Source organism: Curcuma longa, chromosome 13 (genome assembly GCF_044706935.1).
Source record: "Curcuma longa cultivar G26 ecotype Majalengka, Jawa Barat chromosome 13, ITB_CL_G26_1.1, whole genome shotgun sequence".
In the NCBI taxonomy this organism is placed as follows: domain Eukaryota; kingdom Viridiplantae; phylum Streptophyta; class Magnoliopsida; order Zingiberales; family Zingiberaceae; genus Curcuma; species Curcuma longa.
In genome coordinates, this window is record NC_133873.1 from 5,276,412 (window position 1) to 5,291,919 (window position 15,508).

The window sequence follows — 15,508 nt, forward strand, 5'->3', positions numbered from 1 at the left end:
CGCATAAGCATTCTAGAAGTATATGTGTGTTAGAAAAATAAATAATAATAATAATAACAAAACAAAAGCATTTGGATGCCAAAATTTTTAGTAAAAAAAAAATAAATAAATATTATTTTTTAAAATCGTCCTTCTGTTTTTTTAATTGAAAAGGCATGTTTTTGTCAAATTACCCCTATTTAATAGAAGTGATTTTTCTATTTCCATCGAATACTTTATAAAATTTTAAGAATTATCTTTTATAATTTTATTTTTATCCATGTAATTATTTATTTTATGTAAAATTAAAATTTTATTTACTAATCAGAGTTAAAATCATATTTAAGTAATGTATTTTTCTATTGAATTAATTTTATAAGGAAATTTCTATTGAATCAAGCTCCACAACTAATAGTTGATATATAGTTTATGTGAACATACAAAAACAAATAAAAACTTGAACAAAACATTACCTATATTATATCATCAACATCGCACAAGTTTCCAATGATTTGATTATTATTTGCCGATTATTTTATAAACAAGGCAATCATTCAAAATCGAAATTTATATAAAAAACAATGAGAGCACAGAGAAAAAAAAAGTCATTAGGTAGCAGGAATGAGGAAATCATTCTTGAGCTATACCTGGGGATTTCCAAAAGGATTGTTCTGTTGGTGATGGAGATTGTCGACAGGGAAAGTTCCGAACCCAACATCATCACCAAATGGATTCACTGCAGCCCCAACATTACCGTGCAGCGGAGCTATCGGCTGAGCGAATGGATTCGATTGCATGAACACGGAGAACATTTGCTGCTGTTGTTGAGCCATGGAAGCCATTTGGACTGTGGGAGGGGTAGCAATTCGGTTAGACATTGCAAATGGATCAGTTGCCATGAATGGATTTGAACTTGGTGCTTCATAAAGTTGCTGATGTTGTCTGTATGCTGCCTCATCATATAAGCTATCTAATGTGAGCTTGTCAAACCCACCAGCCTGAAAAGTGATCATAAATTCAAAAGAAATGCATCAGGAAATCAAGCCTACCATCTGGGATCTTAAGGATTATCACCAAAGATGAAAAAGTGCATTATATGTATTCTGTATTAACCGCTTTCCATAACATCAATAAAGTGTAAATGTCTTGCTAAACTTACCATATACAACTTCTGAAAAATGTAAATTCATAACTTACCTGATGCTATAGGATCCTAGTAAGGATATAAATATATAATTAGTTGTTTCATAATAGCCCAAAAAAAAAGGGACCAGATATAAATCTTGCATGTGTTAAAAAAAAATCTCGCAACTTGTTTAGACTTATCAAGGATATAGAAATATAAATTGATTTTTTCCTAACACCTCGAGTTTTAGGACAATTAACTTCAATAGATCCAATAGAACATTTACTCAGCCACAATAAACTATTAAGTTCAGTAAAATCTCAAAAGTTGTCCAACTGTTCAGCTTCTAAATGCACCAATCCAAGTTTGTTATAACAAATTAGACAGCTTCACCCCCATTTGCTATATTTGATTGTTTACATTGGTCTTTCTCATTTTTCCACCCAAATGAATTTCATAAAACATGGAATACTAAACCAATTGTAGAAATAAACAGTTCAAAAAGCACACCGGTACAACTAAATAAATTCAAACTTAAGTACTACCAATGTAAAAACAACAAAAAACCAAGGAGTTTATTCAAATCTATTGAGACGTACCATTTTGCTTTCAAGAACAGTTGAATTATTGCTACTTAGAGTAGTCACTAGAGCAAGTTCCCATCCGGTTGGATCAAATGCTCCATCTAGAATAGTTCCCGAGTCTGTAGTTGTACCTGCAATTGCCTCCAGGTTACCTGATAACTAATCTAAGATGAATATATTATAAGGTTTTAGAAAAGATAGTTGAACGTACTGGCTGGAACAATGGTTAGAGCCGATGAATTATTTTCCTCTACTGCCGTTGCTTTTGTGTTTGTTTCACTTAGCTGTATACCAAAAACAGAAGAATAAATGAAGAGGAAACATTACGCTGGTTTTGCTTGGGTGGGAAGTTAAGGGAAGGAATGAAAGGGAAAATGAGCCAAAAAATATACATCCGCCGAAGAAAAACAAGTGTAAAACCACAAGTATTCTCATCAAAGACATACAAGAAAATCTACAGTGTCTGAACTGTCTGCCTTATGCATTGAAGTGGGGGTGGTAACTTCAATAGGGGACGGTGCAGATTCAGGTTCATCAAGGGATGTTTTTCCATCATCAACCATTTCAGGAACTGCTTCTATTTTGTATGTCAAAAGAAGCCTCTCTGGGTATTCCTGGTTCAAAACTAGAAGTTGTCAACTACTTTGTTAAGGAAACTAGCCAACTTATACCAAGAAACCAGCGAGCAGAGTTAAATAGTTTATCTTCAACAGACATGGTTTCCGATTACATACTACCCTTAACAACTTCAGCCATACATGTTTCTACAAAATAAAATTGGTGTGATCGAATAATAAGAATGAAACTGGTAAAAAAATTGCACATTAGTATATGACACCAACAAAATTCCTACTACCAAAAAGAAGTGTCATTGAGCAGTGACTACCAACTCAACTGCATTCCCTTCCTCATTCTTCACTGTAAATATCTTTGTGAAATATTTTCAAGAATTTATTCTTTTACCCTCCAAAAATTTACTTTTCCTCCTTTCGCTGAAACAAGGAGTACAATTCAGGAAATTTCTGATTTTTTTATTTCTAACATGAACTGCTCACGACTGTGATGTTCATTAGGTTGTTTGATTCTATTTGGCAATTGCTAAAGGCAAAAAATTTCTTTTAAAGTGAATCAGCTTGTGACTGAACAGGGAACATTACTAGGCCCAAGTGAACTTCTACATGGATTATATAAGCTGTGATTTTTTGCACCGTTGTCATTGGGCACGAGTGCTGTCAATCTCTACACTCAGCTTAATTTTCTGTATTTGTAACAATCTAAAGATCATCAATGCCGGCATTATAAACTTGGTTTCAGAAATTTCAGGGATATCTTTCAGATAATCTTCATTTTTTGCCAATTGTCAGAAGTGACCTAACTCATGCTAATTCTTTTCCAGACAAAAGAAAGTGATGATTTCATCAAACAATCTAACCATACCTAAATAGCTGTAACTATGGTTTGCAATTGAACTGATATTTAATGCAATCTAGCATAAATGCAAGGGCAATTGAGCCGATACAAACTTCTCAGTGTTCCATCAAAAGCTTATCAATAGGGTGAAGTCAATACGTCAATGCTAATTCAGTTTGTCATCCTCAAAGCTAAGGAAAGAACATGTTAGAACATTTAGCACTGTGATTTTTGTAGCATGTCTTTTCCTACTATTATGAACTTTTACCTATCATTACTTTTATTATCAAAGAAAAAGTTCTGAATTCCAACAATCAATCCATCTGATGATAATTATATTACTACCTCTTAACTGATTTCAATCCACAATCAGCAACTCATAAAACCTTGAACTTGGGGGGAATGTATTCTACATAGAGAAGTTCAAAGAACCCTAACAGCTAATTTGTGTATCACATAATGGCAAGATGAAAAGATCTGCATATTCCCCCCAAACAAAAAAGAGCAAAGATGAGTGAAAATCCATCAAATTGAGAAACAGAAAGCATGATGAACAACTGAAAGAACAAAGTTGAAAATAATCCATATAACAATAATTTGAACTGGACAAAATTTTGACAGTTACTAACCAATGGCTCTGTAGAAACAGAAACCATCTTTGGAGCCTCTCTGATGTATTCTTCCATAGTTTCAATAAATGATTGGGGAGGCTAGGGAAAAAAGGTACAATTTGAAGTTTTGGACTACATTGTCAAAATAAGATAATTAACAATTAGAACAACTCAAATAACTTTGCTACCTCCCTCAAGTTTGGAAACTGAAAACTCCTAGCAAGTTGCAATCCACGACAAACTTCATAAAATCCAGAAAGGCATGTTGCCTGAAAGAAAGAGTTTTCTTTTAGAACCCCCAACGAAAAAGAAGCAAGTTCTTTATTGAATGGAAAACCCATAGTAGAGAACCTGTTGGCCAGCTCTTCTATAGATTTCAAGGGCTCTAATTGCTTCATGCCTTGGCATCTCAAATAACTGCACAAAGTATAGCAACATAAGCAAAAGGAACAAACAGCACAGACCTATCCCCTCATTATAAGCAATCATAGGAATTTTTTTGGGTTAAGCAAGTACTGAAGATAAAGATAATTTCATAAGCTATACCTTATCAACAAGGTTAATGATTCCATCATTAATAGCACAATAAATTTTGAAACTCTCTCTCAATACCTGCAATGAAAGAAGCCAGAAGGGGGAAAAAGATACCATATTTTCTCTGATACTTCAAAAACTAAAAATGAAAAAAAAATCAAAAAGTAATCTTAACTAAGAAGATGACACAATATTCTGTGCACAGAAAGGAAAATTAACAGAAAATCTTAAATATGCTTGGAAAGAACAAGCATTACTAAATATATTTTCTTTAATAGCAGAAAGCAGATCCTATCTAACTGTTATCTATCCACGCTAAATAATTTCAGAGAGTTGATGATCTACTGTAAGTACACAACTAGATAGAGATGTATCTATAAAATGGTACATTAGGGATCAACCCTGATAGTTTTCCCACACCATGTAAACTTCCCCTCTAAACAGTACAAGCTTCCACCCATAAATCCTCCCAGTCATACATTCTTCTGGCCACGAATCCGCTCAGCTCCACATACACCAACACCAGCAGTAGAATACGTGGTTGCTTCTCCATAAGCAAAATAGTGGTTATCCTCCCTTCACAAAATTGCCCTATTCACAAAATAGTCGTCCCAAGCCCGGATGAAAAAGGGTGAAGGTTACGCATTAGGTTGTCAGTCAGCAAGGACTTTCAAGCAAATGTTCAATAAATAGATCCATCAAACTATTGTACTAATGATAGGTTGTTCTCCAGAACGAACACGTTACATGTAACATCTCGGTGAGGACCGCTATATCTCCATGAGAACTTGAGTATAATATTGTTGGAGAAGAACAATACTATTGTATATGCAAGAGTTTTCACACCATAGGTTGGAGAGAACAAATATTAAAGAAAAATTAATTGTCTAATATTTGGAACATAGAACCTAGGAAAGCAATGGAGGCAGTAAATACAATGATTAGGAATATTTTGTGTGTACAAGAGACAAAATGAGTAGGAGAAAAGATAAAGATGATAGAGAATTCAGATTTTAAATTATGGTACACAGGAATGAGTAAAATAAGAAATGGAGTAAGTATTGTTGTAGATAGTTCGCTAAAAGAAGGAGGCCACAGTTATTGAAAATATTTTTGAATCATCTAGAGGAAGAGCATTGATGACTTATTCCAATATACAAATAGATAGGGATGCACATCTAAAATAGTTACAAGACTTAGGGATTTTACCCTAATAATTTATCCGCAACACAAAACAACCACAACTAGAAGTAGAGTTTGGAAAGGATTAAGCGACTTATTGTGTTTGACAAACAAAAAGTGAATGAAGAAGTTTAGCAGATTATCACAGAAGCAAGTAGGCTTACCAAAGCTAGTGCATATTGCACAACGTAGTTGTTAATAGCAGCTACTTCTGGCTGGATAACATGAAGGAGGTTAGGTGTCACATCAAAACACAGTAAGGAAGGTGAAAAAAGGAGAAAAAATCATGCCATAGACACATCAATCTCTCAATTAAAGAATAATTAGGTTTCTAGTAATTATTTGGGATAATTACACAGCATCCAATAAGTCGATATAATAGCTGTTGCAAAGCAGGCAGCTGCTCCAATAGGTCATGACTATCCACTTTTCTAGTCTTACTGTATCCCTGCCGGTAGAAAGTGAAAGATAAGTGGAATTAAAGATATCTATAACTGAAAGAGTAATCATAGAAGTCTGGTTTGGTAGTTGAGAATCACAAGCAAAAGTTCTCAATCCAAGTCATACCTTTTCAGAACCCTCAGCAGGCCGTACCAAATGCTCAGCTTCAACATCATACCTCAAAATCCTGAAACATTCAAGTCTTTCCTCCAAAAACAAAGCATAAGCGCGCACCCATGCAGAGCAATCCCAAGCTGAAAATTGTATCCAGCCAGTGTACAATAAGCAGAACTAGTAACAACTTCGTACATCAAACCAGACCAGAAGATGAAAATGAATACCAATGGGACTTGAGTCATCCTTGAAGTTTGCTAGTTGAAAAATTCGTGCTCTTTGTGAGAAATTAAGCAGTTCTTCACGAAATGTAGGATCACCATCTCTTAGAGTCCGATGGATTACTGTTAAAGTTTTTAATGCCACCTGAACAACATTTATAAGACAATTGACAAAAAAAATGTTTTAAATAAATTGCAAATATCAAATATATTATAGAGTTGTTGTTTCTTAACTTCTAAACTTCCATATGATAAAGATGATAAACATACAATCATACACCAAGGTCCAAAATATTAGGATGACCTATGGAAACAGGAGTGAACCAGATCATTTGGGTGAATTCAAAAGTTGTCATGGATGCCTAAATCAGAAAGTGATAAAGAGTCTTTGGTTGGACCTAATCCAAATCAGATAGGTCACCAATCTCCAAAGTCTCAGAATGGACGCCAGTCCAAAAGCCACTAGAATTAGGGTTGAAAAGCCAGATCATCCGAAGCACACAGGCACATTCAATGCAAGCTCAAGTTCCATCTTTCTTGAGGTTGTGGCATTTTCTGACTTGACTAAAGAAGTGTGCACCTGTCGAGCTCATTATTGGAGCTGCTCTTCCTTTTCTGTGATTCTCACTGCTCCTGTGGTTCTCTTAATTGCTTGACCCAGTTTCTCATTCAATTACTAAAGGAGATTTGGTCCGCCTGAATACTACTCTCATCAAAAAATTGCCAGCGCTGTTAGTTAAAACCAGCTAATATCTAGGAGAATCCTATTGCTTTAATGAAACAAAAAAAAATTTGTATTGCAGATTTCTATAATGATTAAATTTTCCAGCTCCAAATCCAATCCTTTGGAGGGCAGAGAAGCTGCCCAATTTGACAATAACTATTTCTCAATAGTTCTTTGCTCTTGGGATTGCATAAGTAGATACAATTTAGCTATTGAAGTAAGCATTGTAAAATTATTATCTGTTGCATAGATTTTGGTGAATTTTCTAATAGTGAATTGTATCAAATAATAAGAGATTGTAACTTTGATTTAAATTTGTAAAATAAGTTAAAAATTGCAACATTTGGAATTAGTTTTTATATCCTAAAATTAGGTTGTAAAGTATCATACTAAGCCAACACTCCACATGAATCCAGCATGGCAAAATGAATTTTTTAATCTGATAGTTCTCTATCATTTTATCTAATTTACCTCCAAATGTAATCCAAACGAAAATTTAATAATTTATAGCAATTAAACAATCAGTTGAACTAAAATTTGAGCAGTAAGTGACAAAATGACAAGCACCTCAACTAATTAAGCATTTGATTACAGTAGGAAGGCCAAAAGTATGATAAACCTCATCAAAAATCAACCTTTGAGAAACTCCCATATGTCCTGATAACTATAAGCCTGATTTAATTTGCCACCCCTATATTGAGGTCCTCCACACGTTTCAAGCCTCTTCCTCCTCAATGTCCTCTGTATTTTTTTGAGCCCCCTTCTCCTCAAGTACTCCACACTATTGGTAACTTTCGTTAAAGCTCAATCCTCCTTTAGGTTAAGGTCATGAACTCTAGAATTGTGGATACCGGTATGTTTCACTAAAGCTCAATCCACCTTCAGGTTAAGGTCAAGAAGCCTGAAAGCAAGGTTTAAAATCTCGAGCCATGCCCAAGTTTCAATCTTTAAGTGGAACGATATTGTTTTGGTATGGTGCTAACATTCTGGTGCATGGTGTTGGTGACGGATTAGAGGTTAAAAGAGGAAGGAGACATTATTGATACCGAGTGGTATCGAGTTTTGGTAATTTATTGGAACGATAGATTATGACCATTTCATCCGCCACGATATGAGATTTCAAACCTTTCCTAAAAGTGTGGATAATGTGCAAGCTAGGGTAACTTATTTTGTCGAAATTTTAGGGTCAATGTAGATATCTAAAATGTGATTGTATATTTACATAATATACATGAACCTATTAATGCAAGAAGAGAGACTTTGTCCCTCAACTAAAGAAAATTAAAAATTTTGATGACTCTCTTTGTTAACTAGAGAAAATTAACTATGATCAAAATTTTCACTACATTGTTCATATGGGGTGAATATTCATCACGCAAACCTAGCTAACCCATACTACATATTATATGTGTGTGTGTGTGCGCATGTGTGTATATGTATACTGAATAAGGAATATTACAAAGACCCCTCTACAATTTACATATTTGCATGTGCCATAACATTCACTATCAAGCTAGTTCAAATATATTGTAGAGACTCGTCTTATTACAAATATATTCAACTCCTGTTAACGATTGCTTAGAAAATTTGCTAACTGATCACTAATGTGACAAAGAAGGTGATTTTCTCATTGTATTTTCTCTCTAATGAAGAGGCAATCGATCTCTATATGCCTCTTCCTCTTGTTGTCACTTCTATTTCTTGTTATTTAAAAAATATATGGTTACCTTCTATGAGGACACAAAAGTCAGACATAGATCATCGATCTACAGCAGAACCTACCCAATATATATCAGAATAGCCTACAACATGGAGATAGATTCGATCATGAAAAAATACCTTCCTGTGGAGTGTTTTTAGACATTGTAGAATTCTTAAGCCTGCTACCCAATGATAATTGCATGAGCTCTGTAGGAACTAGCTAATAACACCACCTGCAAATAAGATGTCTAGTCTAATAACTATAATGTAGTTAAGTTTCACTAGAAGTCTTTGTTATTTTCCTAGGTCATTTAGTGCCTTCTTACAAATAAGTAATCTTATATATATATATACACTTTGTAATTTCTATAAGCTAGTTCAATTGTAATTTTTCAAATTCTTACAATTGCAACCAAATCAACAAAAAAAAAAACTTCAAATAACAAGGCTCTAATTTTATAGTTTTCCACATGATAGAACTAGTTTTCTTGATCATGTGTGTCATTTTCTAGACCTCCCAACAAAAATTCAAAGAACAACAAGGGATTGATAAGCTTAGGCGATAACACATTGATATTACAAAAAATACACCATTTGAAAATTATATCAACATACTCTACCTTGCCTTCTCCAGAGACTCTATGATCTTCCAACAATGGGAGAGTGATTCAAACTTGAAGTTCAAAGAAGTGAGATTTAGTTTTTCAAATAATAATGTCACACTCATTCTCTGATAGCCTCTTCATGGATGTATGATAGAGACCACTATAACTGTAGAAGACTACATTAATGAAAAAAAAATCCAATAGGGGTATTGTACTAGGAGTTAGTAAACTTATGTAGCATGCAAAACAATGATGGGCATGTAATGGTCACAGACTTTTGTAGGTTTCTTATTTGTATATACTTTTATCTATTATGTTTTGTGACAACAGATATAGGTTACTGAGTTTTTTGTATCATATCATGGGTAACCTTACAGCATCGGTCAACTAAACTAGGATGAAGTCATTCATGATTGCATGGCTGCCAAGATCCTCAAATCTGGAGCCAAGGTCAAGACAATGAAGGATGGTGGGAGATTAGTCTACATGAGGGGTCATATATCCCTGCTATCAGTAAGTAATCATTATAATAACTTTGTCAATGCATTATTAATGATTAAATTCATTCATCATGATTAATAAAGTGATGAGGGTCCTTATGTGTGGCACAAATGCTAAGGTTTCTTTTTTTTTTTCACTGTAGAACAAGTTGCTCTCTAACCATTTGTATACCTACTGCAGAAAATCTATCAACAATGCAACTGATCCGATCAGCAGTCTTCACTTGCACCAGTAACTACATTACTGAGACTCTAAAAACAAGTTACTAGAATAATAACAGCAGAGGAGAGCGAAGTACCGTCCAATTATGGGTCTTGGCGAGGCGCCGTGCAAGGGCGTGGATACAATACGCTACATCTGAACGAGGGCGGGTGATCGAAGTGGCCGCAAAGATCTCTGCAACCAACCATCAACACCATCAATTCCCATAACCAGAAAAGGAAACATTTCTACTCGATTAGGGAACAAGAAAAACAAGAGGAACGGACTCCTGATATGTCGCTCCTTGGGCGGTCGCTCGACGTGATTGGTGGCTTTAACAATGGCCACATCCAAAATCTTCGATCCATAAAAACAAACGAGAGGATCAGATATTATTCCGCAAAGGAAGAAGAGGGTAAACAAAGAACAATACTTTTGGAAGAAAGATTTTTGTGGGACGGTAAATTGGAAATGGAAACCTTGAAATCGCTGTTGAAGTTTGCGAGGCTGACGGTGGTGGTGTCTTTGAGCGCGCCCACCGCCTTCCGCCAACTCTGCAGCGTCGCCATCTCCTCCGCCGCTTCCGCTTTCCCCTTCCTTCCTTCCTTCCTCCTCCCTCTCTCTCTCTCACTCCAAGTCAAGAATGCGTCTGATAAAGATTTCACGACGGCCATTTCGATCATCATCTTTTCTACTATTTCTACTCTTGCTATTACTTCTGTGTCTTATTATGAAATGCATTTAATTCTATTAAAACAAGCAACGTCGTACCAAAATGCTGCCATATTTAGCAAATCATTTTCGCATGTCTTGATTTTTTTATATAGCCTCATTTTCAATAGATTTTAAATATATCTATATAGAGAATTATATAATTTTATGTGGATTATATTGTTCTTATTTTGAATTTATTGTTATGTTTATTTAACCATTTTGGCTTCCCTCCCAAGTCTCTCTCGAGCCCCATCGATTTATCCCTCTCCCCGACAGAGCTCCCGGTTCTCCGGCGACCGTCGGCGTTCGGCGGCTGGGGCGCGCAATAGAAGTAGCGGAAGCGCCCTAGGCGAGGTATCTAACTGTTTCCCCCTTTTCTCCTGTTCGTTTGTTTTTTTCCTTTTCTCCACCTTCTTCACTCGCCTATTATACGTTGTCCGTCTCCGTCTGGAACACTTCGACCATGGTCTCTTTTTTTCCCTTGTAACCCAAGATCTGAATTGCTACGGGATTATTATGTTTTTAGTCTTTGGTCTATTGATTTGATCACTTCATGTTTACAGAATGTCACTGTTGCAAAAACCCTAGGTCATTGGTTTTGAAAAAAATATATATTATGCGATAGATACATATGTTATGATCTTCTGGATGTTGATGTACTTCACATATGTATGGACTATTCTATTATATTTGATTTTATCTCTGTACTTGTGCATTCATATTTGAGCAATGTAAAACTCTATATAGGTATTATAGACATTACCACCATGCCTTGTGTTAGATCGCTATTGTTTAAAGTGGCCAAAATGTAAACTTTTCTCATATAGGAGTAAATATATATGCATTACAAGTCTAGAACCGGTGCAGCCAACACACAAGATTACTGCTCGTTAAGGTTTTCTAGGGTTACAATTCCATGCTACTATTTGTTAAGGGATGAAGATTATTCTTAATATCCTACCCAATTTGCTATGATCTTCCTACCTGTTTTGGTAGGTTCCTTATGGTTGCGTCTTCGAATATTTCTCAATCCATCTTTGATATTTTTCTAATTATTCTTAATCTCACAATTCTTGCTATGATCACTTGCACGTGCCACTGGTGCTGCCACCTCAAAGACTCCCTTCCTGGTTGCCGCAGTCCACTCTCACCATCATTGTTGTTCCTCAAACTGAAGCATTGGTCAGTATCACCTATGCACATGATCTTATGGCTCTTTCATAGTTCTTTTGTCACCCTGTAAGATGCATAAATCATCCCAAGATCAAGTAGGTCATCTGATTTGGTATTAGGTGATATCCAAAATCATGAACATACTGTAGATATCTTCTCATCCTGAATTTTATGCAGAACATCCTAAGTCTAGGTGTGACATTCGATGCAGCTTTGGTAATCAAGAAATATCTGGTGTCTTTGATAATTTCATTTATGCTTGATGCAAATTAAAGATACTTCCTGCATCTAGCATCTTCAGTTTATGGGGTGTTAAAGGAGGGAAATTATTTTAATCTCCTACTTAATTCTCTCTGATCCTCCCATCTGAGTTGGTTTTGTTCTTTCTGAATTTGTCTCCAAATATTTCAGATCCTCCTCAAATAGTTTCTCAATTCCTTGTGATATTAAATCATTTATGTATTTTCCATTTATGCTAAGTCTCATTACCGTCCATGTTATCATCTCTATAAAATAGGACATGTATTATCATCAAAATATATATTAAATGCATTAGCATTATTTCATCACCAAACTTTGTCATTGTTTAAGACTATCAAGATATTACTTCTTGTAGTTGTTATTTCAAGCAATTAAAAATATCTTTATGTTGAGTTTCTTATCCACGATACTGAATCTTCATCCTTTATCATAATGATAGGAACTTCCAAACTCATCATTATCATCTTCATCATCACCAAGTTTGGAGTTGACTACATAAATCTTATTCCTATGTTGAGCTCTATGTGTATTTATATCACAACTAATTGTGATCTAATCTTACCAAAAAGAGAATTAAATTCATGTTCATAAAGTTACTGATGTAACATCAAAAGTCGCACCACAAAATCTCGAACAACTCAACGCATAGTAGAGGAAAAGTATTATTAAACTGGAAGATGAATACATGAGATCTTTATATATTCAAAATAAAACCAAGTCACCTAAAAAGTCTAACTTATTGCTAAATTTTAACAAATTTTTAAAAAGCTAAATTTACCTTTAAAAATTATAATAAACTTTTAACAACTCTTAAAAAATATTTTAAATTGATTCCAATCCTCAAACTGTATCAGTTAGACAATTTTAACACTATCATGTAACTTTAACCTTTTTCACATGGTCTTGGGACTGGCATTGGTGGTTTTAGGAGCTTTCAACCTACTATCATACTGGGATCTCCCTGAGTTTTCATTTGATGCATTAAATTGGATATTCTTTCCTACTTTTTGCTGGTCCATAAAAAGTTCAAGTTTTTCTTAAGCTGCTGGAAATGGCACAAGCTGCAAGGTTGAATCTGAGACTGCAGAAGGAACTTAAGCTGCTCATGACTGACCCACCTCCAGGTGTTTCCTTTCCTTCACTTTCTGATAATCAGAACCAATCATCTCTTTCGCTGCTTACCATTGAGGCCTGTAAGTTTCATATAAAATGACACTTGGTTCTTGTTTATTATTCTCTTTGCTGACTTAGCTTTCGAATACAGGCATTGAGGGACCTGAAGAAACTGTATATTCTAAAGGCATTTTCATTGTGAAGATACAAATCCCTGAAAGGTTGCTAGTAGTTTTGTTTTCTTTGGTATCTTTAGACATGCTTTTCCTCTTTCTTATGCTTGCCTATCTTGTTAACTTTTATTAATAGAATTGGAGTTTTCATATGCAGATATCCTTTTCATCCACCTAACGTGACCTTTGTTACACCAATTTATCATCCCAACATTGACAATGGAGGGCGCATTTGTCTTGATATTCTTAATTTACCTCCAAAGGTAAATGATTCAGTTGTAGACTATTTGCTTGGGATGAGCAAAAACATGAATATTTCTGCTTCCGGAAGCTTTAGTTCCATAGTTACGCCTTCATGGATACGTTAAAGTTATTAGGCATTCACAAATCACAAGTGCATGAAGTATCAGTTGGTCTTCCCAATCTATGCTTTTTTCCTCACAAAATCTACCTCTCATATCTTGCTCCAATATTTCCTGTTCAATCATCATGGTTGGCTTAGCTTGCCTTATCTTGTTAAAATGTATATTTTTTAGAGAATTAAATGAAGTACGAGTAGCCATTCTTTAGAGAAAAGAATAAAGATATCTAGTCCTTGGAATGAAAAATAAAATTTGTATGGCAATTTGATGCTTCTGATCTTGTAACCAAGTACATAAATAATTGTTCTATGAAATTTTATAGGGAATAGAGAATAAGATAGATATTCCTTGGTTTATGTTGGGAAGTTTGAAGGAATTTATAGAGAATCTCTTTTGGTTGGTTTATGAGGACGATTGTTTCATTATTTGGATGATGATGTACAACCTTCTTTCATTTTTTGTTCCCTTTAACATTTTCGTGATGCCACACAACCACAGGGTGCATGGCAACCATCAATGAACATCTCAACTGTTTTAACTAGCATTCGTTTGCTACTGAGTGAGCCTAACCCAGATGATGCCTTAATGGCTGAAATTGTAAGTGCTACAGATTACTACCATGGCTAAATACGATCATGACTCCTTACTTAGCACTTTTTTCCTTTCCAGAGCAGGGAGTACAAGTACAATAGGCATGTCTTTGAACAGAAGGCCAGAACATGGACCGAGAGATACACTAATCCTAACTTTACTGGGAAAATTGATAATCATGCTGTTTCAACCAGCCTAAATGTGGTAGTAGATAACATCCATTACTTTTCTATTGATTCCTCATAGTCTAATAGAACAGAAGTTGGGAGCAATTAGTTATAATCGTGATTTAGAGAATTGCTTCTGCTTCTTCGTTCTAACCTGCTCAACCTTACAGGCACCTTTAGAAGCTCATGGAGCTTTAGTTCCAGAAAATTCAGACCAAGGGAGTGACAGGATGAGAAAGAAACTTTGCCTATCATTTACAAAACCGACAACACCAGTGATGCCATCTGGAATGAACAACAATGCTGAAAAGGAGGTTATTGTACTGACCGACGAGATAATAGATATGCCAGCCAAACAGAGTGGCAGCATGAGGAGGAAGCTTCACCTACCATGTCAAAACTTGTCTGCAAAAACATTGACGCAGTTCGCAACAAACAACAATGATGAAAAGGAGAAAATAACACTTGTATGTGAGAAAGAGAAGCAGATGACTTCATGCTCCAAATTGTTCCAGTATTCCAGTACCGATTTTGACAATGCTTCGACAGCTGATCCAAAGCAGCTGGAAGCTACTCCAGAGTTCCTCGATAGCATCATTGTATCGGACAGTGAAGAAAGTGATGATGATGATAATCAACCTTTACAATCAAGGTTCTCTAGATTAAGGAACCAAGCGACAGGAGAATGGTAAAATTAGTGGCAGAAATAACTGGATGCTTTTGGTTTTGTATTAGTTGGAAGTTGAGCTAGCTTAACCATGTATCTTTAATGTTCTGAATCCTATTCATTTCAAACTGAAGCTTAGTTCTCTCAAAAAGTATTAATGAAAAAAAAAACACTGAATCAATCATAGTTCTAATGAAATGTTCTCTGCTGCAGTAAATCTGTGTGTTTTAAAATCTAAATGGTATTGCTTATGTTCATTTGCTGACATGGTTATAAGAATGCTTTGTTGTTTGATTAAACTCTCTAATGAATTAAAATGAAACTTCAATTGAATTAGCGAGTGCCACTTTGGC

The 15,508-nt window shown here is 35.1% G+C and overlaps 2 protein-coding genes across 2 annotated transcripts; one reads left to right on the forward strand and one right to left on the reverse strand.

Moving 5' to 3' along the window:
* Positions 1-620: 620 nt before the first annotated feature.
* Positions 621-10,503, reverse strand: LOC141844073 (putative clathrin assembly protein At2g01600). The gene is made up of 15 exons (XM_074732067.1): positions 10,414-10,503; positions 10,222-10,291; positions 10,032-10,129; positions 6,209-6,347; positions 5,994-6,121; positions 5,782-5,874; positions 5,591-5,641; positions 4,257-4,322; positions 4,062-4,127; positions 3,899-3,979; positions 3,729-3,809; positions 2,136-2,303; positions 1,901-1,973; positions 1,705-1,820; positions 621-977 (listed from the first exon to the last, which is right to left on the reverse strand). Exons 1-15 carry the CDS (start codon positions 10,501-10,503, stop codon positions 621-623), a joined length of 1,677 nt encoding a protein of 558 aa, XP_074588168.1.
* A 414-nt stretch (positions 10,504-10,917) lies between these two features.
* Positions 10,918-15,287, forward strand: LOC141844545 (uncharacterized). Its single transcript, XM_074732581.1, has 7 exons — positions 10,918-11,002; positions 13,125-13,275; positions 13,347-13,416; positions 13,526-13,631; positions 14,229-14,327; positions 14,400-14,525; positions 14,659-15,287. The coding sequence occupies exons 2-7, from the start codon at positions 13,134-13,136 to the stop codon at positions 15,178-15,180; spliced, it is 1,065 nt and encodes a 354-aa protein (XP_074588682.1). The 5' UTR covers positions 10,918-11,002; positions 13,125-13,133; the 3' UTR covers positions 15,181-15,287.
* Positions 15,288-15,508: the final 221 nt, after the last annotated feature.